Source organism: Talpa occidentalis, unplaced genomic scaffold, assembly GCF_014898055.3.
Source record: "Talpa occidentalis isolate TD23 unplaced genomic scaffold, MPIMG_talOcc4v2.1 talOcc4.5, whole genome shotgun sequence".
Taxonomy (NCBI): domain Eukaryota; kingdom Metazoa; phylum Chordata; class Mammalia; order Eulipotyphla; family Talpidae; genus Talpa; species Talpa occidentalis.
In genome coordinates this window covers 102,842,796-102,865,302 of record NW_023604861.1, presented here as the reverse complement: position 1 = coordinate 102,865,302, position 22,507 = coordinate 102,842,796, and the positions used below count along the sequence as shown (strand labels likewise).

General features: G+C 40.1%; 1 protein-coding gene across 3 annotated transcripts in view; it reads right to left on the bottom strand.

Annotated features, from left to right (window-relative positions):
• SLC9A2 (solute carrier family 9 member A2) overlaps nucleotides 1–22,507 on the bottom strand; it is a 78,708-nt gene that overhangs the window by 11,541 nt on the left and 44,660 nt on the right. For all 3 annotated transcript variants that reach the window (XM_037528936.1, XM_037528937.1, XM_054701967.1), the window contains exons 4-7: nucleotides 17,488–17,705; nucleotides 16,808–17,010; nucleotides 3,492–3,581; nucleotides 2,905–2,975 (exon numbers count right to left, since the gene is read on the bottom strand). In XM_037528936.1, coding sequence (XP_037384833.1) covers nucleotides 2,905–2,975; nucleotides 3,492–3,581; nucleotides 16,808–17,010; nucleotides 17,488–17,705 — 582 coding nt within the window. The remainder of the gene's footprint in view (nucleotides 1–2,904; nucleotides 2,976–3,491; nucleotides 3,582–16,807; nucleotides 17,011–17,487; nucleotides 17,706–22,507) is intronic.

The following is a 22,507-nucleotide window of genomic DNA, read 5'->3' as shown; positions in this document are numbered from 1 at the left end:
ACACAACACCTATTTAAATTTTTTAAACTTCTTTTATTATTATTGTTTTAGCTTTTCATTAGAAATCAGCAAAAGGAAAAATAAACATTAAGGACAATGACATCGGGCCCACTGAGCATAGGGATTGTGTACTTTCTTTCTTTGCTTTCTTTCCACACCTCTTATTTCTCTGCCAAGCTGCACTTAGGTAGTTTCTTTCACCATCAACATACTCCTTTTGCCAAGTTTGAAAGACTTCCCTACTACATTACCCTCTCATTTCATTGTCAAAGGATCAAATACCTCGAGAAGCCTCTGAAGGGTGACTAGAAGTTTACAGCATAAGGATTTCAGAGGCAAGAGAAAGACACCCAACATACTAAAACAATCACTTCACTCTCAGGTCATTTTTAGTAACATCAACAATTTCGTACATACCAGAGATGGGATTTCAGCAGAAGTGATTTTAAAATTGGCTGGTATTAGCATCAAATCTCTCCAAACCTACTCTCCTGTTCTACTTGGACCATATAGTATACTTGACAATCTAGAAAATTATTTAAAATTTACCTGGTAAACATCATGTGCAGAAATATACAAATGTCTGTGAAATTATTAAGTGTACACTAAATGCACTGCATAGAGAAATGCTGGGCGTGTAACAATATTATCTTTTAGGTGGATCAACATTGGTTCTGCCATCTTTATTATTTATAGTCAACTGGCCTGGCAGCCTTATTTCCCTGGAACAGACACATGTACCCCAGAGATAGCGTCTCTTTGAAAGAAAGGATCTAGCCAGATTTTTCTGACATTTCTTCTGCTGAGTTCAGACCAAATCCACAAGATTACAGGGTCCATTTTCCTTTCATCTGACACTGCCCTGTGGCCTACTGACCTCATTTTCATATCTACACAGATCCATTTTTTTCCCCTTTTAGGGAGGTAGGAAAAAGGTATAACTCTTTAGCTCAAATTTACTTTTGAAAGAGAACAAACTGTTCCGTGTTATTCTCTTAGTCATCATTTCGGGGAATGCTGACAGGATTCTAGAAAGATGGAGAAAAGTGGTTGAGCTGAAAGGAAGAAAGTAGGTAGAAAATAGCTATAAGTGGTTATAAATAAAAGGGAATGAGAGGGAGAAAACTCTGTATCACTGCCTTGGTATAGACATGAATCTGTCTTTGTTAGAAAGTCCTAGGGTTGTAAATCAGGGAGCACTGTAATGAAAGCACAAAGCTAGATCTGCCTCCAAAAAAGTAGACACATTAAATGGTCATTTTTTTCATATTTTTACAATGAAGATTTGGTTTGCTTTCTTTTATCACTTTGTGCCTCCCATGTGGCTTATTAATTATTCTCTCATACAAATAAAATATTTTGCCCTTAGTTATAAAATAAGGTGAACTCCTAGAAATAAACAGTATGGCCAGACTTGTAAAGGTTTTCTCCACTTTAAATCTCTAATTCATTTTATTACTTAATTATATCACACACACACGCATGTTGGTATGCTATGTAACTCTTTTGTTGCCTTTATTATATTGCAAAATTTTAAAAACCCATGTCTATGCCTTATATTCCTTATGTAGTCCAATATCACATCAGAACATGTGAGCCAAAAGTAAGTGCTTAAAAATTTCCTTATGTTAAACTACATAAGGCTGGCAGGAGGTCAACTTCATGTAAATTAGCAGTCGGGGGAGGGCATCTGTTAGTGAGTTAGGAAAGAAGCCACAAGAAGGCAAGCAGGATCTACCAAACTGGCCTAGAACCTGCCCATCTGTTTTCAGGGACCAGAGTAAATGCTGCTTCTTTCCAAAGTCTTCCCTAACCAATTATGTGCTGGGAAAGGTTTGCACTGGGCTTGTAGGATTGTCAGTTCCATGACACATTCCCACCATGGCTGATTCAAGCCACCAGTGTGGATGGCTCTGGCTGTGGAGTCTGGGAGGAGAAGCAGATGATCAGCTCCCATTAGGCAGTGTGAGCTGGCTCCTGCGTCCCACAATTCCCAACCCTGCTGTCAGAATTAATATTATTTATGGTTTCATAAGTCGGTTTTTCAGTTTCTATTAAATGATGGACTAGTTCTGCCTGGCTTCTTGGCTTCTTCCACTACTACTCTAAGATTCTTGAAAAGAGGTACTAAATCTTATTATCTCCCATAGGGCCTTTAAGGGTAAAAATAGGTAAATATGGATATACGCATTTCTAAAAGTTCATATTTTCTTTAAAAACAGTGTATCTTTAAACAAATTTATTTCTTTTAGTCTATTTACCTCTTCAGGTGTTTTGAAGCTCTGAATTTGACAGTCTTTCAGCATGTGTGATAAAACAAATAGCAATAGAATTCTCAGTTTTGAACCAAACAGTCTGCATTCCCTCTGCCTCCCTTATGGTGAGAAATGCCCATGTGACTGAGTGCTGGCAATATCAGGCCAGGCCATGGCATGGATGTGGAAGAATTGTATAGAAGCTTCTGAAACTTTGGTTATGAGGAAGCTAGTACACACATTTATGTCTTCATTATCTTTCTTCCTAACATGGAACTTGGAATGTGTGTGTGATGGCTAATACTGAAGCAGCCATTTTTCACTGAGAGGCAACTTTGACAGTGGATGTTCTTAGTGGAATTAACAAGGCAGATGGGTCCTTGCATCACAAGGAAGCAGTGGAGCAGAACACTTCTATTGAACTTACATTGCCCATCTCTGGCTATGTACAGTAGAGAAAAGTAAGCTTCTATATTATTAAAGATGCTAATATATCAGGTTTCAGTGATAGCTGAACTTTATCTTTAAGGACATACTTTGGCACAACACAGAAACAATTTACAACTGCAAAAAGTTACACAAGTCAATATGCCCTGCTTCCAGAAATCCCAGAACCACTTCAGAATTTAAAGGCATCAGAGCTTCTTACTTATCTCTCCAAAAGTTGTGACCCCAATGTCCACAGACATCTTCAATCCCAGTCTTCACATGATCAAAAAACTAAGAGAAAAAAGCAGACTGCAAATTAATTTGTACCTGAAATTAGTAATTTCTACTCTATTTATATCATGCCAAAATTTCAAAGCCTCTGATATTTTTGCCTTTATCTCACTGAAAAAAAAATACAACAATTTATTTTCAAATTTATGCTACTTGTCACATACACACTGGGCAACCCCGATTATTTTTTTTCCATAAATCTGTTCATAATTTTGGAAAATATGAAATGTAGTAACAACTTTCAAGTTAAAACATTTTCAGTTTGAAGAAAATTAACTAGCAGGGATTCGCTGTCCCTCTTATCCTGTGAGAGTTTAGCAGGATAAATTGGAGAAGCCACTGAGGGGCCATGTCCCTTTTAAATCCGCAACTCATGCCTTTCTCAGCCCTCCCTCCCTTTCACCTCTGTCACTTCCCTTGTCTTCAGAAAATGTGCAAGTTGGTGCCAAATTGTTTACTATAATCCAACATTTTTTTCTTTCATCACTTCAGTTGTTACACTACATTACCACCTACCCGACAATGGATTTCTTCACTGACAGCTTGCTGCTTCTTATTGGACCTCTTAACATCAAGAAACTCCACCAGTGGTCGAATAGTTATTCCCTGAACAGGAAAAAAAAATAATGAACCCACTTATATTATAAAATTAAAAATTCAAGAATAACTCTTATTCTTCTACGTTTAATAGTCAACAAAAGATCTCCTCCTCCCAAGACCTAACACACTGTATGTAACATTTTGTTATTTTTTTCCTTCCTTTTCAATAGCTGGCATATTTTCAAAGGCCAGTGTCCTAATACCTATCATCAGAAACAAAACGGACGAGCAACAAGAAATCAAAGTTACCCTGAGAAATATAAAAAGAACGATCGCAATTTTATGACAGGATAAAATACTAACAATTTCAGAAGAACCACTTACTTGTGGTATTATCCACAGAAAATTTTTCAATGATTCTTTCATTCGTTCATTTAGTAAAGCAATTTTAATTGCGTGTATGGCATACATGTCAGAGATTTGGGCATTAGTGACACAAAGGTGAGTTAACCTGAGCTCTAGGACTTTCTTTTAAAGATTTATTTGTTTATGCATACAAGAACTGGGGTATAGGCCAGAGATACAGGGGTTGAAAGGATTTACCAGAGACAGAGTGGGGAACAGAACAGGCAGATTGACTGAAATACACTGCTGAGGAGAGCAGCAGGCGAGACAGGAGAGGTCTGCTGCGCCATGTGGGTTGCTCTCTCTCGCCGGCCAGGAATCGAGCTCATGCTGCAGAGGCTGTGGATTGCTTCACAGTGTGGTGCTTAACCCCTTGTGCCACCAGGGAGGCCCCTGTGCTCTAGGACTTTGTAGTCTTACACAGAGAAGTTTTATACTCTCTATACAAAAACAGCAACAAAGTAGGCAAAAGGGGAAGGGGGTGATATGCATAGGGCTTGGGATAACTTTGCAGAGGGGGAATCAGAGTTCCTAGTGGAGGACTATGAGTGCTCTGGTGGTGGGTATGGCGTGATAACATGCCTGTGAGGAAGAATGATCCTATTCCCCTAATCATAGATAGTGTTGTAAACCAATGTCATCTCAGTAAAAAAACAAAAAAAACGAAAACATTGGCAGATATAAATCTGGTGGATAGAACATGCTAACAAACAATACCAAACCAATCCACAAACAAAAAGATTTTGGAAGCAAATCTCAGTAGAGATCAAATTTCAGCAAAAGACCAACAGGGAAAGAAGGCACAGAGATGGTTTGGGCATGTTCATTGCAAACTTGGGAAATGGAGGGAACCATAAGCTTTTTAGAAAGTTAGCAAGAGAAAAAACTTTCCTTAACAAGATAAAGAATATTTTCCAGAAATCTATAGTGAACCTCTGACTTAATCATGAAATATTCAAAGTATTTCAATTTGAACCAGGAATAGCATAAGGATACCCTGAATTTGCTGAGTGACACAGTTTTGCATGTTCTACTCAGTAATAGGAGACAAAGAAGTCAGAGTATATATAATGAAAATGAAACGACAAGATTTTTGTTGCTCATGGATGATCTACTTTTTTGTCCTCAATATCTAATATAGGACCTCCCTGGTGGCGCCAGGGGTTAAAGCACCACACTATGAAGCAATCCACAGCCTCTGCAGCACGAGTTCGATCCCTGGCCGGCCAGGAAGAAACCCACATGGTGAGGCAAACCTCTCCTGTCTCACCTGCTGCTCCCCTCAGCAGTGTATTTCAGTCATTCTGCCTGTTCTGTAGAGTGACTTATACAGAGAAGTCTTATACTCTCTATACAAAAACAGCAACGAAGTAGGCAAAGGGGGAAGAGGGTAATATGCATAGGGCTTGGGATAGCTTTGCAGAGGGGGAATCAGAGTTCCCACTCTGTCTCTGGTGAATCCTCTCAACCCCTGCATCTCTGGCCTGCACCCCAGCTCTTGTATGCATAAATAAATAAATCTTAAAAAAAATCTAAGATAATCCTTTTTCATTTGATAATAATAAAATAACTAGATATAAAATCAACATACACAAATCACATATATTAATTTTTAAAAGAAACAATAAACATCTACACAATAGCAATGAAAACTATCCATATATTCATAAATAGAGAATATATATAATACTACTGTGTACTAGTATAAGATATATAATGTATATATATACTAACATAACATATAGAATATACAGTTATATACTCTATATGTCTATACACTATATTATATAGTCCTATCATAAAATGCACAGAACTTTCACAAAGAAAACTATAAAAATCTTTAAAATATCTGCATTCGAAAGGACACATACAGTTTTTAGATGGGATTACATAACAATATTATGATGACAATTTTATCTCAATGTATATGCAATGTAATTCCAATAACCTTCCAAAGAATTTTTAACAGAACTTGAGTACTTCTAAATTATTCTGGAAGAGTAAATGTAATCAGAAAATTTTATTTTACTTTATTTTATTTTATTTTATTTTTAAAGATGTATTTATTTATTTATACAAGCACTGGGTACAGTCAGAAGCATGGGAGGGTGAGAGAATTCACCAGAGCCAGAGCGGGGAACAGAACAGGCAGACTGATGCAATACACTGCTGAGGGGAGCAGTGGGCACAGCAGGAGAGGCCTGCCATGCCATGTAGGACCCTTGCCTGGCAGCCGGGGATAGAACCGGCGCTACAGAGGCTGCGGGCAGCTTCGCAGCCCAGCGCTCAACCACTGTGCTACCAGGGGAGGCCTGTAATCAGAAAATTTTAGGAAAAGAATAATGATGGGGAATTTATAGACAATAAAACAATCAACTAACATATTAAGATTATGTGATGCTGGCACTAGAATAGGCCAGAGGAGGAGGGGATGAAGGTGGGTCAAGGAAAAACTCCAAGTTTTTTTTCTGGGTTGATAGATGACCGTCACTGCTCAGCATGAAGAATACATGAATACAAGGAATACTGGGGCTCAGAGGGGAGGGGGCAGATATGTTTATTATGTTTTCTGCCATGTATTTAATTTAATCTCACCTCTCTGCAAGTCTGTAAATCTTTAAGAATGCTTTTGATAATATAAGCTAAGTGTGATACACACATACACTTTTTTTTTTTTTTTTTTTTTTAAAGAAGGCCAATTGCTTTGCTACATCAACCTAGCTTTGGGCATTTTTTGATTTCTTAAGTGTGAACTGATTTTTGACCAAATTTAGTAAAAGACATACCTTGTGTTTTATTTGCAGTTCAGTCTGTCACTTTGAAATAACATAGGTGGTAATAAGAGTTTTCCAATCAACACATTCTCTAATTTTTAACTATAATGTAAATGAAAATAGGTAGAAACGTGCTTTATGGCGATGGGTAAGTTCACTGAGTTCTAGACTCTATGAAGCCACTATTTTAATAACAGCTCCAGAAAAAACAAATCAACAAAATCAAAGTATTTTAAAAATCCATCATATAAGCATTCAAGGACACTTGTTTGGCATGCTCTTTTCCTATCAGTATTCATTTATTGAATTATTTGTAAATTTAGAACACAAAATAAAGATAGGACACAGCATGTCCCAATCCCTATGTGGATTCCTTTCACTAGATGGATAATCTAGAAGTAAATGCAATGTCACAAGAAAAACCAGAACTGATTAGCCCAAGTTTCTAAAAATACAACATATTTAAGTTTATAATTAGTAAAATATATTGATTATGTGTAGTGGGTCACTAATACCATTGTTTTAAAATATGTATTTGTTTAAACCATTCCTTATAATAACCTCTCTTTTAAATTATTTGCACTTTTGGGCCCCCTGGTGGTGCAAGGGGTTAAGCACCGCAGTATGAATCAATCCTCCGCCTCTGCAGCACAAGTTTGATCTGCGGTGGGCCAGGAAGCAACCCACATGGTGCAGCAGACCTCTCCTGTCTCACCCGCTGCTCTCTTCAGCAGTGTATTTCAGTCAGTCTGCCTGTTCCGTTCCCCGCTCTGTCTCTGCTGAATCCTCTCCTCCCTCCCCCCTCATCTCTGGCCTGTACCCCAGCTCCTGTATTCATAAATAAATCTTTAAAAAAATAAATTATTTGCACTTTTCATATCATGTTCAATACGAATTATTTGATAGATTCTGCCTTATTTCTTCTGCCTCCCTTCTTTCTTTCCTCAATCCATCTGTTTTGGAGGTAGAATAAATGGGATTTGTATATGTCATATTAAGTTCCCTAAACTGGATGTTATATTCTAGAAGCCTGTGTCTTGGTTAGGGAAGAGGGAAAGAGAAATGAGCGCCAGAGAGAGACATAAAGAGAGACAGGGACAGGGCCTCCCTGGTGGCGCAGTGGTTGAGCGCTGAGCTGAGAAGCTGCCCGCAGCCTCTGCAGTGCTGGTTCCATCCCCGGCTGTTCCCCGGCCACTGGTGAGGGTCCCACAGGGCGCGCAGACCTCTCCTGCCGCCCGCTGCTCCCCTCAGCAGTGTACTTCGTCAGTCTGCCTGTTCTGCTCCCCGCTCTGGCTCTGGTGAATTCTCTCACCCTCCTGTGCTTCTGAATATACCCGTTGCTTGTACAAATAAATAAATAAATTTTTAAAAAATTATTTATTTATTTTATTTATACAAGCAGTGGTACAGTCAGAAGCACAGGAGGGTGAGAGAACTCACCAGAGCCAGAGCAGGGAGCAGAGCAGGCAGTAAGACCCAAGTACACTGCTGAGGGGAGCAGCGGGCGGCAGGAGAGGTCTGCGCCCATGTGGGATCCTCCTCCGGTGGCCGGGGAGCAGCTGGGGATCGAACCGGCGCCACAGAGGCTGCGGGCAGCTTCGCAACCCAGCACTCAACCACTGTGCCACTGGGGAGGCCCTAAATAAATAAATCTTAAAAACAAAAGAGAGAGAGAGAGAGAGAGACAGGGACAGAAAGAACAGCGGCAGAGAGAGGAGGGAAAAAAAATGCCTTAGAGAAGGTACCTCATTTGACTACACTGGAAAATTCCTAATTTAGATCACTTAGGGAGCAACCTGATAAATATTTAAAGGAAAACAGCTTGTTCTCCATGTAGGTTAAAAGAATAAAGAAGTCCCTAGTTTTCCATCAAACCACTGAAAAACATACTTGCAAAGTAGAAGTTAAATTCTCACCCATTCATTTGGCACTGCCAAAATAAATAACACCTCCGAGCCGGTTTACTGGAAGGGAATCACTGAACTGCCAGTCCAGGTGGAATGACAACCAGGTGAGGTTGCTCCGTCTTGAGCTTCCTGTTCACCCTACACCCTTCCACTCCCAGTAATGTGAGGGAGAAAAAGTCACTGCTCTCAGATTAAATAATGAGCACTTTTTTGTTTTGTTCTTTGGAGATAATGATTTCTTCATTTGATTTTTTAAATTCATTTGGAAAAAAAAAAGAGGGAGGGGATGGGGAACAGTTTTACATTTCTTTGCAGATTTATCAAATTCCAGAAGAGCTTGAAGAAAGTCTTTTCTCATTTATTAAAAACATCACTATCATTGTTATGTTATTCAATAACAGACCTTTCTCATGTGAAAAACTAGGTCCTAAGTGCCAGTGGTACCTTGGTTTTTCTTTCAGAATCGGGTGAATGGGACGAGACCCATGAGCTTCCACAGGGGAGTTCGTGCTCTTCACTCCAGTCTTCCAACCTTCAGTTTATCTGTCTCTTGGGACTTGTCAGATGCACAGTGATCAGTTGTCCTGCGTCTGTTTCTTCCCTTAGCCCTGTCTTTCTCTCCATCACCTCATCGACGTTTCTCTCTCTACCGCACCCCCAGGATTCAGAGACACAGCTATGGCCCCCAGCTTTGAAAAGCAGAAACACAAGCCCTTCTTTGGCACAAGCTTCCCTCTGGCTATGGCCCCTTTTTCTCTCTAGATCTCAGCAGAGGTGCCTGTATCTCCTGACTTCAATTTCTCTCTTATCCTTCTCTCTGGAATTCAACCAGCTGGGTTTCCTCCTTACCCTCTGACCTCAAGAGCTCCAGTGAGGAGGACAACTCTGCACAAAATGCCTGCAGCCAGCAGTCCCTTCTCTCTCCCACCTCACCTGATCTGACAGTCACCTGTGTCACAGTTGAGAGCACCCTCTCCTTCCTGAATTCACTCTTCACTAGATTTGTGGATAAGCGCCTCCTGAGAGTCTCTCACTTGCTCCTATTTCAGTCCCCTAGGCTGATTCCTTGACATTTTCTGAACTTCCAGATGTTGGAAAGCTTCAGAATTCCTTTCCCAGATGCTTGCTTACATATACTTTAACTGCAGCCACTGCCTGAAGAGTGTCTTCCAGGCTCTGCTTTAAAAACCGTCTCCATACTGATGAGTCCTAAATTTCATTATATCTCCAGCTCTGGCTTCTGCCATAAATTCCTGATATGTGTGTGTTTGTGTGTGTACATTTGTAACTGCTAATCTAACATCTCCACTTGAATGTCCAACAGGCAAATGTAACTGTCCCAAACCAAACACCTAATTTCCTACCCTACAAATACTTCACCTTTGCCTAGCTATTGAATTAAATAGTATCTCCCTTTGAAGAGGTGCTTAGTCAAAAATCCTTAGAATTACTGTCTACTGACTTTTTGCGTATCTCTTAACTTAATTCACTTACATTTTTCCATATTGAAAAAATCCTGACCATTGAGCTCTTTCCATTGTAGGAGCAAAATTAATTTTTCTTAATTCCATAAAACTCTACAGATGAATGGTATATACTAATCAAATACAGGAATTTATCAGTATTGCACTGTATCTATGGGTGTATATTTATATAGATACATATATCCACTATGTGTGCATATATACATGTATATAACACACAAACACATTTTTAAGATTCATTTTTATTTATTTATGCATACAAGAACTGGGGTGTAGGCCGGAGGTGGGGGAGGTGTGAGAGGTCTCACCAGAGACAGAGTGGGGAGCAGAACAGGCAGATGGACTGAAATACACTGCAGAGGGGAGCAGCAGGTGAGACTGAAGAGGTCTGCTGTGCCATATAGGTTAGCTCCCTGGCCAGGGATCGCACTTGTGCTGCAGTGCCTGGAGAAAGCTTCATAGTGCTGAGCCTTAACCCCTTGCGCCACCCAGGAGGCCCTATATATGACCATTTATTTAACAAATTAAAACACATTCAAGTGTCCTCAGAATGATGAGAATAGGGTCTCCCAGGTGGCACAGGGGGTTGGGACGCAAATTATGAGGCTGTCCACGGCCTCTGCTGCACAAGTTCAATCCCCAGCCGGCCAGAGAGCAACCCACATGGCCCAGCAGACCTCTCCTGTCTCGCCCGCTGCTCCCCTCAGCAGTATTCTTCAGTCTGTCTGCCTGTTCTGTTCCCCGCTCTGCTTTCGGTGAATCCTCTCACCCCCCCTTCGCCCCCCCACCCCACACCTCTGGCCTGTACCCCAGCTCTTGTATGCATGGATAAATAAATCTTTAAAAAAATGATGAGAATAATGACTAAAATAGTCAGTAGCATCATTTCAGATTGAAGGGCTAAGTCAGTAGAGGCGTATTTGATTGTTGGGAAAGATCACCCCCCACAGATTTCAAGTGTCCCTGCACAGTCTTCCAGGGGGAATAAAAATGCAAGACTTTGACCACTTTTACCCAGGTTATTTCTCAGGGCTGTGTTCTCAATGAGGAACCTTGAGAGATGAGGTAATGTCACTTCCAGACAAAGAGCGATAGACCCTCATGCTCAGTGTCTCTCTCCTGTAATGCAGCCCACTACAGGTGTGAACATGCCAGCCCCAGGGGACTTGGGATTTGGAACACTACACAAACCCAACAAGAGTCTTTGGCCACCACTTTTCCCAAGAATAATAAAGTCCTTTGTCTATGACCCAGGAACCAGGTATCTTCTGCCAGTATCTGAAAACTTAACAGGCTCACTCACTAACTTGAGAGTAAGGTAAAATCCCAGAATTCATAGTTCATAACTCACAGTAGAGTCCAACACTAATCTGCAAGGGAGGCAAAAAGAGATTGCCATCTCCTGAATTCCAGTCCATTTTACTTGATGATGGACTTGATGGACTTCCAGATGACTGTTGAATGAATTTCCAGAATTCTAAGAATCTGCTATTTGATTACAGGAATCAATTAAGTAATTATTGTACTCTAATCATTTTGCCTTTCAAAGTATATGAAAAATGTTTTTCTTTCTTATATTATATTCTTAATTAACATTATGATTAAAATACAGCAAATCAGGCCTCCCTGGTGGCACAGGGGCTAACGTCTCAGCGCTGTGAAACTATCTCCAGCCACTGGGGACTGAGTTCAATCCTCGGTGAGGAACTGACTCATATGGCGCAGCAGACCTCTCCTGTTTCTCCTGCTGCTCCCCTCAGCAGAACCACCTGTTCTGCTCCCAGCTTTGTCTCTGGTAAATCCTCTAAACCCCCACACCTCTGGCCTTCATCCCAATTTTGTATGCATAAATAAAAATAAATCTTAAAAAAATATATATAGCAAATCATCATGCTAGCACCTTGTATGAGGTTTTGTGCTTACATAAATATCTCCTCTTGATTGCCTGGCAGGAAAGTATCATGATCTGTATCTGTTAGTAAACTGGGTTCACCATGGCTGCAGGAGCAGGGCCAGCGTAGCAACCCAGACAGCTGTGCTCTCTATGATGTGACTCCACCTCCCCACCACTCTTGAATAAAATTTTAAAACAAGAGACAGCTTAGGTTTTATATAACATTACCAATCTTATTTAAAGAAAACGAATTTATTCAGCCATTAAATCAGAATTGTTTACTCATTCGATTGTCCACAAGGAGGACTGTATTGTTACATGTTAATGAACCTCATAAGGAGGTTACTTTGTCTAATTATCAACACAATCCAAATGTTAAAATTCTCATTATAAATCTTGGTATCAAATAATATCATATGTCACATGAACTTTATTTTAGAAGATAGTGCTTATTCAGCAGATCCAGGATGGAAAAGCTCATCATAAAAAAATTAACATAAGGGGTAAGGCATTTTAAAGTTTAATGATACATCCATCCACATAAAAGTGGTCATTTGAAGAGGAATGCATAGCTCTTATTCAGAAGGCAAAATGGTTTCTGTAGGTTTTAATTAATTACATCTCCTGTGATTATAACCCATTAAAGTATCTTCTGCCAGGCTTCTTTCTCCAAGTTCCATAATTATTGATGTATTCTAGAAAAAGATCCTTTCCGAAGGGAGTGTATACGTATTTCCAGGTGTACGTGTGTGTGATGTGTGTTCATAGTTTCTAAGAGCCAGGGTGGCCCAGCAAGCAGGAGAGAGAGAAAGGGGCCAGAATCAAGGCACCAAACTGTCTCTTGGGGTCACCCATCTGCACCCTACAGTGGGGCAGCAACAAGGCAGTCAGTTGTAGGTTCCAACTTCAGCAATTTCTTTCCCCCACAGCATCCCAATGAGCTTGCCTAGTCTATCCTTAAAGCTAATCAGAAGAGAAGGCTGTCCATGGGGTATACTCAAAGACTCCAAATATTGGCCCCCTAATTACCTCCATCATTGAAAGATCAATTTGGTGTGTTTATAATACCAAACAGAGCTGCTATATGTATTTTGTTTGTTGTCTCTGTTGTTTTAAATTTTTTACATTAAAAACTTTGTTAATCAAGATTTACAATTGATGTACATGGTATCCACTCAAAAGGGGATGGATAGGCTTTGAGTATGGGGAATCAAAAATTCACTTAAATCTTTTAGTTATGATTCCAAAATGCCAAAATATTGTTTATAACAATGATGCTCTATATTAATTACCTACACACACACAGTCAATGAGTAATAGTATACATTCTTAGAGTTCTTTCCTTTTTTCTTATATTATGCTTGTTTTGATTACAGAAATGTAATTTTGTTTGTTGACTCTAATAACTAAAATATTTGAACTTGCATTTGTATTTCTTTTTACTAAGTCATTTGCATTGTATTTTACAAATGTGTGCTTCCATGATGAGAGCAGGGCTGGCTTTTCTCTCTGGATATTTGAGAAGCACTTGTGTAGATAATGTGCTGACATCTTCATCTTCAAATGACCTAGTTCCTAGCTGTACTCGACTGACATGGTTCTATTTTTGTATTTGATACTCAAATGAAAGTTCTGAGAGCTTGGAGGTGAGTTTAGACATTGGCTACGCCTTGGCAGAACTGGCTATGGGTAGTGAAGACAGAGCAGCAGGCCTGGGAAGAGGGAGTGAGTCCCTCACCCCTTGCCTGACTGTTCCCCTCAAGCAGTTTGCCCCCCAAGGATGCTCCTGAGAGATTCAAATGTTCCAGCAAAATGCATTGACTTCAGACTTTCACCTCAGGCAAAATGTGAGAATAGCACATTGGATGATTTGCTATAAGGATGGTGTAAACACCACAGTGAAAATTTGATGACAGGTAATTGTTTCTCCTCTTCATCTAGGTGTCTACTGAAATACAAGAGGGCTCAAACCAACATGGCATATTTAAACCAAACTGGTATGTACAACTATAACTGAAACTATTAAAAAACTATTAAAAATATAGTTTTTCCGCAAATTTTAAGGACGTATAACTGTAATTATGAGTACTGCTCTAGTTTTGTGTGTGTGTTTGTATGTTAATGTTCTAAGATTCTTTATGATTATCAAGTAGCATTAGTAAGCACACCAATCATAACATTCAGGCAAATAAAATTAGCTTGCCTTTTCGAGACAAATTTTTTTGAAACTGTTATAAGTAGACTTAAAGACAATTGATATTTTTAACAAGGCACACATATTTGTGGAACTCTATTACCTTCCCAATCTAGTACAAATTCAAAGCTAGCCTACTTTCAATGCCTCCATTCTGGCTCAAAATGTAATAACAAACCCTTCCAATGAACAGGCAAATAATGTCTTCCTGTAGAGAAGTCAATTAAACTCAATAGTTCTGAACTCATCTGTGAGTCAGAGAGACCCTGGCTCAACTCCAGCACTTGTCATTTACCAATGTGTGTCCCTGCTTAGTCTACTTTCTTCTCTTTGAGCATTTGTCTCTTTCCCGCATTTGTTTTGAGGATGAAAGGAGACAGTATGTAGTGCATGACACCATGCACCATCACTGAAAGGCACTGGCTTTATAAAGTGCTGATGACAAAGGCAATATCATAAAGGGGTCATCTCTGAACTTGGGTAGGGCCTTCCAAGTAAACACCCTTCTTCAGGACTGCCTGGACAGCTCAGCCCACTGCCCCCAAAGTTGGGAAATGTTAATGAATGAAGCATGACCTGCTTTTTGAGAAAGGACCAGATAAAGGGGGAGAATGACAATGAATTACAATACTGAGCACTTACTACACAGCAGGCAAGCTGCCTGCAAATTATTTAGAATTAAGACCGAACTGGTGTTGATTCCTGCTTCACCTTTACTCACTGAATGAACTTGGGGAAAAGAATCAACCTGTCTTAGTGCCTCTGCTTTCTAATCTATGAAATGGGAACAAGAGCAATTACTCCTTCTAGAGTTTCATGCCATGGAATTGATGTGAGAATTAAATGAGTTAATATGAAGGGTGCTGAGACCTGAGTCAGATACTATGAAAGTGTTCTATGACTAGCTGTTAAAAAAATTTAACTAAATAAAGCAGAACGTCTGGTTTTCTTCCTTTGTCATTTATCACTTGTCCTCAGTCTCCTTTGGCTGCCTTCCTTGGCTCCACATTGGGTTCAAATTGGGCCACCCCATAACCCAGTTCCCGGTCCTCTTCTTTGGACTCCTCAGTATATATTTTCAATCCCTTGGTAATCACATCCCACTTCCAGTTTCAAAGCTTCAAGTAATAGCACCTGCCACAGAATGAACTCCAGTCTCATACACTGCCTTTCCATCATCTGCATGTGCAGATCTACCAGCCATTCCTAACTCAGCATGCTAATGGCTAGGCTACCAGTCTCCATAGCTTTCCCCTTCTCAGTAGAAGGCAATTCCATCCTTCTAGACTCTCAGACCCAAAGCACTGGAGCTTCATGGCTCCTCTTTCCTCTACACCCCACAGGGAATCCTGCAGGACCCACCTTCAGAATGTATTCTGGGATCGCACCTCTGCTACAGTCCACACTCACCACCCTGGCCCTGTCCAAGGGCTGTATCTGTCTCACACTACATTTCCCATCACTAACCTTTCCTCTTAACAGTCTATTCTCACAGTGACCAGGGGGATTCTTTTACAAAGTAAGTCAAAACAAACCACGCTTCTGCACAAAACCTTCCGATGGTTTCCATTTCGCTGGGAGAGGAGCCAACATCCTGGCACTGTTGCCTGGCCTTACATAACCCAGCACTCCAAAATCTCTCCCACCTCATTCTCCTTCTCTGTCGCACACTCCACCCGCCTCCAGCCACAAAGGCCAAATGCCCACAGCCTTCAGATCTTTGCCTTTTACTTCCATTTACCTGGAATATTCTTAGGCTTAGCTAATTCCATCACCTCCTGCATGCCTTTGCTCAAGACCTGGAGTTGTCTTCCATGACAATTCTATTAGAGTTATAGTCATCCCCTCATGGCTCCACTATCACCATGCCTGACCCCTACATCTTATTTTATAGCATCTTTCTCCTTCTAATACATCCTATAGTTTACTTATTATGTTTACTGTCTAGTGTCTGTCATCACCCCTTGCAATGTAAGTATCAAGGGACAGGGATATTTCTGTGTATTTTGTTCACTCACAGACTACTAAGTACCCTAGACTACTGTCTGCCACACAGCAGGCACTCGGTACCTACTACTAAATGAATATCCACAAAATCTAGTCTCCTAAAGGGTGACTTGTTAACTTGATGAGATTGATTAACATGCAAAGTTAGGATCTTGACAGTGACCCATGTTCTTCCTACTCTACCTCTGCCTCCTGATATCAAATACATATTCATCCACCCCACTGTTTCAAGGTACACACTGCTAAGCAGTTGACTCATGTCAAATAGGTGTTGGAAGGTCATCACACAACTAGCATTTACTGGGCACATTGTCAGAGAGTAAGACAAATACCAAGGATTAGCAAGCACAGTTCATAAGTTTCCAGTAGTAAGCTTAGATTCCTTAGCTGAGTTTCCTTAAATAATAAATCCTCTGCGTAGGTCAAGTGACTAAATTGGACTCTCTTCATCCTTTGAACAATCCAGGGACATGAGAAAATGCCATTTTCCCTAGTATCATGAGTACCTGAGTTCCAACACCTCTGCCACTTTGCATCCTATAAAACGAGTTTACTACGATCGTCTGAAAGATCTTATTTCCTCTTGGTAAAGGGAGAGACTCTGATAGGAGAAAGAACTCTACTCACCAGGATGAAGACAGTAAAGAATATAACAACGATTGCAGCTGTAATGAACAGCTTTTTCCGAGGGAACACAGCAGCAGGAAGTAAAAACACTAGTGCAAAGCAGATGGCACCTCGGAGCCCTCCATAAGCAATGATGAATTGATCCTTAAAGGTCAGGGGAATGGTCCGGAACCAGTTAATAACTTGAGTCAGGACAAAGACACCTGAGAAGAAAAATAAAACCAAAGGAAACACACTGTGTGAGGCCAGAACATGAAAATACGAAGCCTTGTTCTATGTTTCCGTGACAGGGTGTGGCATTTACAGATGGTGCCCTGTGACCTTGTCCTTTTATTCTCTGCCTCATCAATGGTAGCAGGCCCGTGGGTCCTTGTTCCAGGATAGTGGGTGAAAATGTGGAATTTGTGAGGCTAAGGGAAGTTAGCTTGATCATAGCAAAAGCATGAAGTTACTTGGGGGAAATATATAAGGAAGCAGGAAGAGAAGAGAGAAAAAGAGGAAGAAGATGAGGGAAAAAGGAAGAGATGGAGAAGCAGGCAGAGGAAGAAGAGGGAGAAGGTGAGGAAGATGAAGAAAACCAAGATGAAGTGGCAGCAAAAGCAAAGGGCAGAGGCAAAAAAAAAAAGCCTCATTCTTTGAGTGTGCCCTGAGTGTTCATTTAGGAAACAAGCACTCATTACCCAGTGCTCTCCAGATCAGACAGAAGGCCAGTGTGAAGCAGACGAAGGCCCAGTTCCACTCGTGGTTCTTCCCAACAGTGGACACACCCATGAAGATGAAGATCAGGGTCTCACTGACACTGCTCAGCATCTTCATGAAGTACTTGATGGTTGTGTAGGATTTCTGGGACACATTTTCCTCCACATACTTATTCATTGTCATCGCACAAGCAGTGATTCTGCAAGAAGAGACAGAGCTTCTGTTTAAATTCGAGAATGATCCTTATCAGAACATGAGTCAGCACTTAAGAGCTAAATTATGACTCTTTCTCTGCCCATGAGATTATTGATTGACTTTTATGTGGATGTGATTTGTATCCTTGACAACCCTGCTATCTCTGAAGTTCTTCATCGATACCCAGGGTTTGAACTATGCAGCTCCATCCAGCTTTTTCAACCCCATGCTCTTCTTACCCCACATCTACATTCTCAAAGGTCTGTGAACATTGGCATCATCAGCTGTCCTGCCAGCTGCACAAATAAAACCAGTCCATAATAAATTCAAAACCTATTATCTTCCTATAAAACCAGCTCCACCTTCTCTATTCCTCTATTGCCTAAAATGCAAGGTCATTGCCTAAGATACTCAAGTTGAAACTGTGGTCACATTGGATTTCTCTGCCAGACCACTTCAGTACCCTCTTTCACCCTAAAATTGGCCACCTATTGTTTCTGATCCTTCATGCTGAATATATCTTTTGGATCCATTTATCCTTTCTCACCCCAATACCTTGGATCTGTTTCTCACTTCTACCTTTTTGCTGTATGCACTTGTGAGAAAGTTATAATTAGTAACAGGCTCTGACTATTGACAAAGGAAAGACATTCTTGTTTATTTTTCTCAGCATTTCCAAGATTCTGGGACCACGGAGCTCTTTATTTTCCCTCCCCACATATTCATTTACCACAGCACCTCAGCATACTCTGGTAAGAAGGCTCTAGGATCAAGTCCACATCCTAAGCCACATGTCCAACTCTCCACACTCTTCCCTCAGGGGACAATTCCAGTGTCACCTCTCTCCTTCTCTCCATCAGGCACACACCATAATCCACTGTCTATAATTTCCTGAAGTGTCTGCTTTTTGCGATCTTCTTTTTTCACTGTACATACCCATTCATCTCCAACTGGAACACTCCTCCTGACCAACTCAAATGTCACCCACAAGGGAAATCTAGTCTGAGTTGGTGATAGCTCACACTAGATTCCATCTAAAGAGACACAGTTCTTATAAAGGACTTCATTATCAAAAGACACTGGAAAATGAAACAGATTGAGAAAATTGGAAGGAGTCACCCATCTTTCAAAGAATGACAGTCATGCCATGAACCAACTGCTGGTTGATATATGAAATTCTCCACATTCTCACAACTCTCTGGCTAAAAGGACTCTCCAAGCACTCCACCTCTACACATAAAGTTATTTCTTATGGAAACCCTCCTTGGGGATCACAGGCGTAGTTAGGAGAATGCAAGCCAAGGGCCATCCAAGTTAAAACCCCAACAGGAGACCATGAACATATGTCATTGTAAGTAACAGACCTGCTTGTTATACCGAAAACATGTACATTTACTTTTATGCCTCCTATTAGAACATAACAAGGACCCCACCAAGACCAAGACATCAATTTAGTCAGTGTCACTGTTCACAGAATGAGTGGGTATTTTCTTTTAATTTGCACTTGCTTAATTCATGTGGTTTCACATGGGAGTGCCTTATTAAACGAGCTAATAAAATGCAGCAGCTACAAATACATAGCACAGCCTTTGAATAGCTGAGGGCTTACATAATAATAGTTGGGTTTTATAACACCCCTACTCCGCATCAGGTATTTGCAAACACTTTATATAGATTATGTCAGTTAAATCTCATAATAAGCCTCTGAGGCAAGTACTATTATCTTTCTTATTTTACAGATGAGAGAACAAAGGCAAACAGAAGTCCCCTGACTTAAGATACATTGCTAATAAATGTTGTTGCCAGGATTTTTACCCAGGTAGTCTGACTCACAGCCAGCACTGTTAAACTTACCCTTCATTCTTTCCAAGCTCTCAGAGAGTCTATTTTCTCTGATGGCAGAGAGAGAGGTCTTTCTCACTGACAAGCCCTTGCTCATCCTTTAATTCCTTATGGTTACTGTAAGAAATTACCAAGAATGTGGAGGCCTATAACAGCACAAATGTGTCACCTGACACTTCCAGAGGACAAAACGTAAAAATCACTTTCGCTGAGCTGAAATGAAGGTGTTGGCAGGGTTGGGTTCCTGCTGGAGGCTACAGGAGAAATCTGTCTCTTACTTTTTTCTAGTTTTAGAGGCTGTCTGCATGTGTTGGCTTGTGGTTGCATCATCTGACCTGTCCTCCCTGGTCATATCTCCTTTTCTAAGGCTGACCCTCCTGCTTATCTTTCCTAGAATACCTGTGATTACATCAGTCCCACCCAACTAATCCAGTGTCATCTCACCATCTCAAGACCCAAACCTATCTGCATTGACAAAATGCCTTTTGTCATTTAGAGCTGGGGATGGTGTGGGCTAGACATCGATGGGATTAAATCCACACCAAAATAATAACCTAAATAGTAACCTAATAATAACCGAAATAGTTTTATTGCATTTTAGAAAATTCTAGATAAATTTCTGAACTCCAAGCTCCTTTCATCATAAAACTACTGGCCTTTAGTATTCCCAATATGACCTTGGCTTGGATTAGCTCATGTCATTGAATCATCTTTTCCTACTTTCCACACAAGGATATCTTTCCTGATCATTATATTTAGTTAATGATAATGAATAACAATATAATATCACCCAGCATTTCCTTAGCATCTACTCTGGGTCAAGTTCTGTGCTGAAGTCTAGGAAGATAAAAGCAAAGAAGATGCAATTTCTATCTTCAAGAGTTGTCATTGTGAGAGCAGAGGCAGCCAGGGTCAGGTGACTGGAACACCCCACTGCCAGGGCTATAAAGAGGGAATTGGAGTGCTGGAAAGGAAACTTCTGCTTGTGCCATAAAAGAGGAGTCATCTGAGCTAAGTGTTCAAGGCTGAGAGTTCACCAAGCTGGAGGAAGAGGGAAGTATTTCAAAGGAAAGAAGACGGCATTTGCAAAGGCATGAAAGAAGTGCACAGACTGGCATATTCAGGAAACTGCAGAATGGTTCTTAGCGGAGGAGAAGAGGGACAAGGGAGGAAAATGTTAAGAGATGGGGGTGAAATAAGTTAGGTGCCAGATCATGACAAATTGAACTGTTGTGCTTAGGAGTTTAAACTTTATACTGCAGGCTAGAGGGGAAATGAAAGATTATATCTATCATCGTATAATGAATGCTTTTCTCCTCAACCCAACTGGAAGCTTTATGAAGAAAAAAAGGTGTCATCAATATTTTGCATGGTGTTTCATTAATATGTTTTGGATCAATAATTACATGGGTAAACTGTTCATAGGACAGTTGTGTGACGTGATCAGATTAGCATTTCTGAAAGAGAAATCTGAAGACACATGGAAGACAGATTTGGAAGGGCACAAACCCAGAGGTTGGGGTTCATTTGTTTCCTACAAAGGTTTGTCATTTTGTTTTCAAAATCTGTTGCAGCACCTGACACATATAACATCCCAAAACATGTTCATGTTTTGACAGGTGTTAGGCTTCATTCTGTGGGACCACATGGAGGTAAGTAAGTATGTATAGAATTCACTGGTGCAGTCTGCCTTGTTATTATCTTGCCTCACATTACATTTTAACATAAATGTATGGTGATTGTCACCAATTTAGAGATGGAGAAGCTAAAGAACTATAATTAGTGGTTTTTACATTCACCAGCAATTGAGCATTCTAAATACAGCATAGAAAAAATTCAGGCAAGATAATACTATCTCAACAGAGTCTTTAGTGAGAAAAACAGACTTTATATTTAGTTGATCTGTCATTTGATGATTTTCTGAATAGAAATTTCCAACAAATACTTTTTCCCTATGGTACTCCATGACTTTATGCCAGCAGCCAATGAAGCCCATCTGGATGTTCATTTGTTACCTACCAGGATGTAAGCTTTAAGAAAACACGGGCTTAGCATCATAGCATGGTTTCCTGCCTAGAGCGGCACAAAGCACATGCTCAATTAATGCTGCCTGAGTCTAGTTTAATGAAGATCCAGACCCCCTCATCTAAATAGTCATGATCTGTAAAGCCTATGGACCCAGACATTGATACCAAAGGTGGGCAGTGAAGGAAGATTTCTGATGAAAGATAAAAAAGAAAAAAATGTCCTGTCTATGTTTGTATACATATGGGAAAGCCAAGCCACAGTGGATTCAGTTTAGAAATAAAAGTACTTTAATTTTTTTAAGGAGTGGTCAAATTCTCCAATTTCTATTCCCACATTAGACTTTTTCCTGTAATCTGAACTGCCTAGAACTGAATTAGAGTCAATGAGATAGAAAGAATGTTGCAAAAGTCTTTTGTTCCTATTCCATATTTGTGTGTAATCTTAAAAAATATGTATGCAGTTGCAGAAAATACAACCCAAATAACAGCTGTATATTCTCAATAAAGACTGTCAAATATGAAAACATATTCTACTAATCCATGCCAAGTATTTGATGACGAAGAACAATTAAAAGGCTTTCACTGTATTGACTAAAGTCAGGTTTTGTAGTGACTTAGGGTATACTGTATGCTCTCAAAATAAAGTACTCACTCATGGGAGAGAAATTAATTATTCCAGGAAATGAATTTTCTGTATAATGGATTATCTTTTCCAGGTAACCAAATAACCAAGAGAGAGCAAGTTTGACATATGAGAAAATACAAACAGAAATTGTGTTTTAAAGGTGGATCCAAGCATAAAAACTGAACAGCCTTTCTTAAAATATCACAAATGAAATAAAGTGAATTAAAACTATTATAAATAATGCTTGATTATTCAGCTAGTCTTGCCCATTTCATGCATTTTCACCATCTTTTGTCTTTTCCCCTTTATATA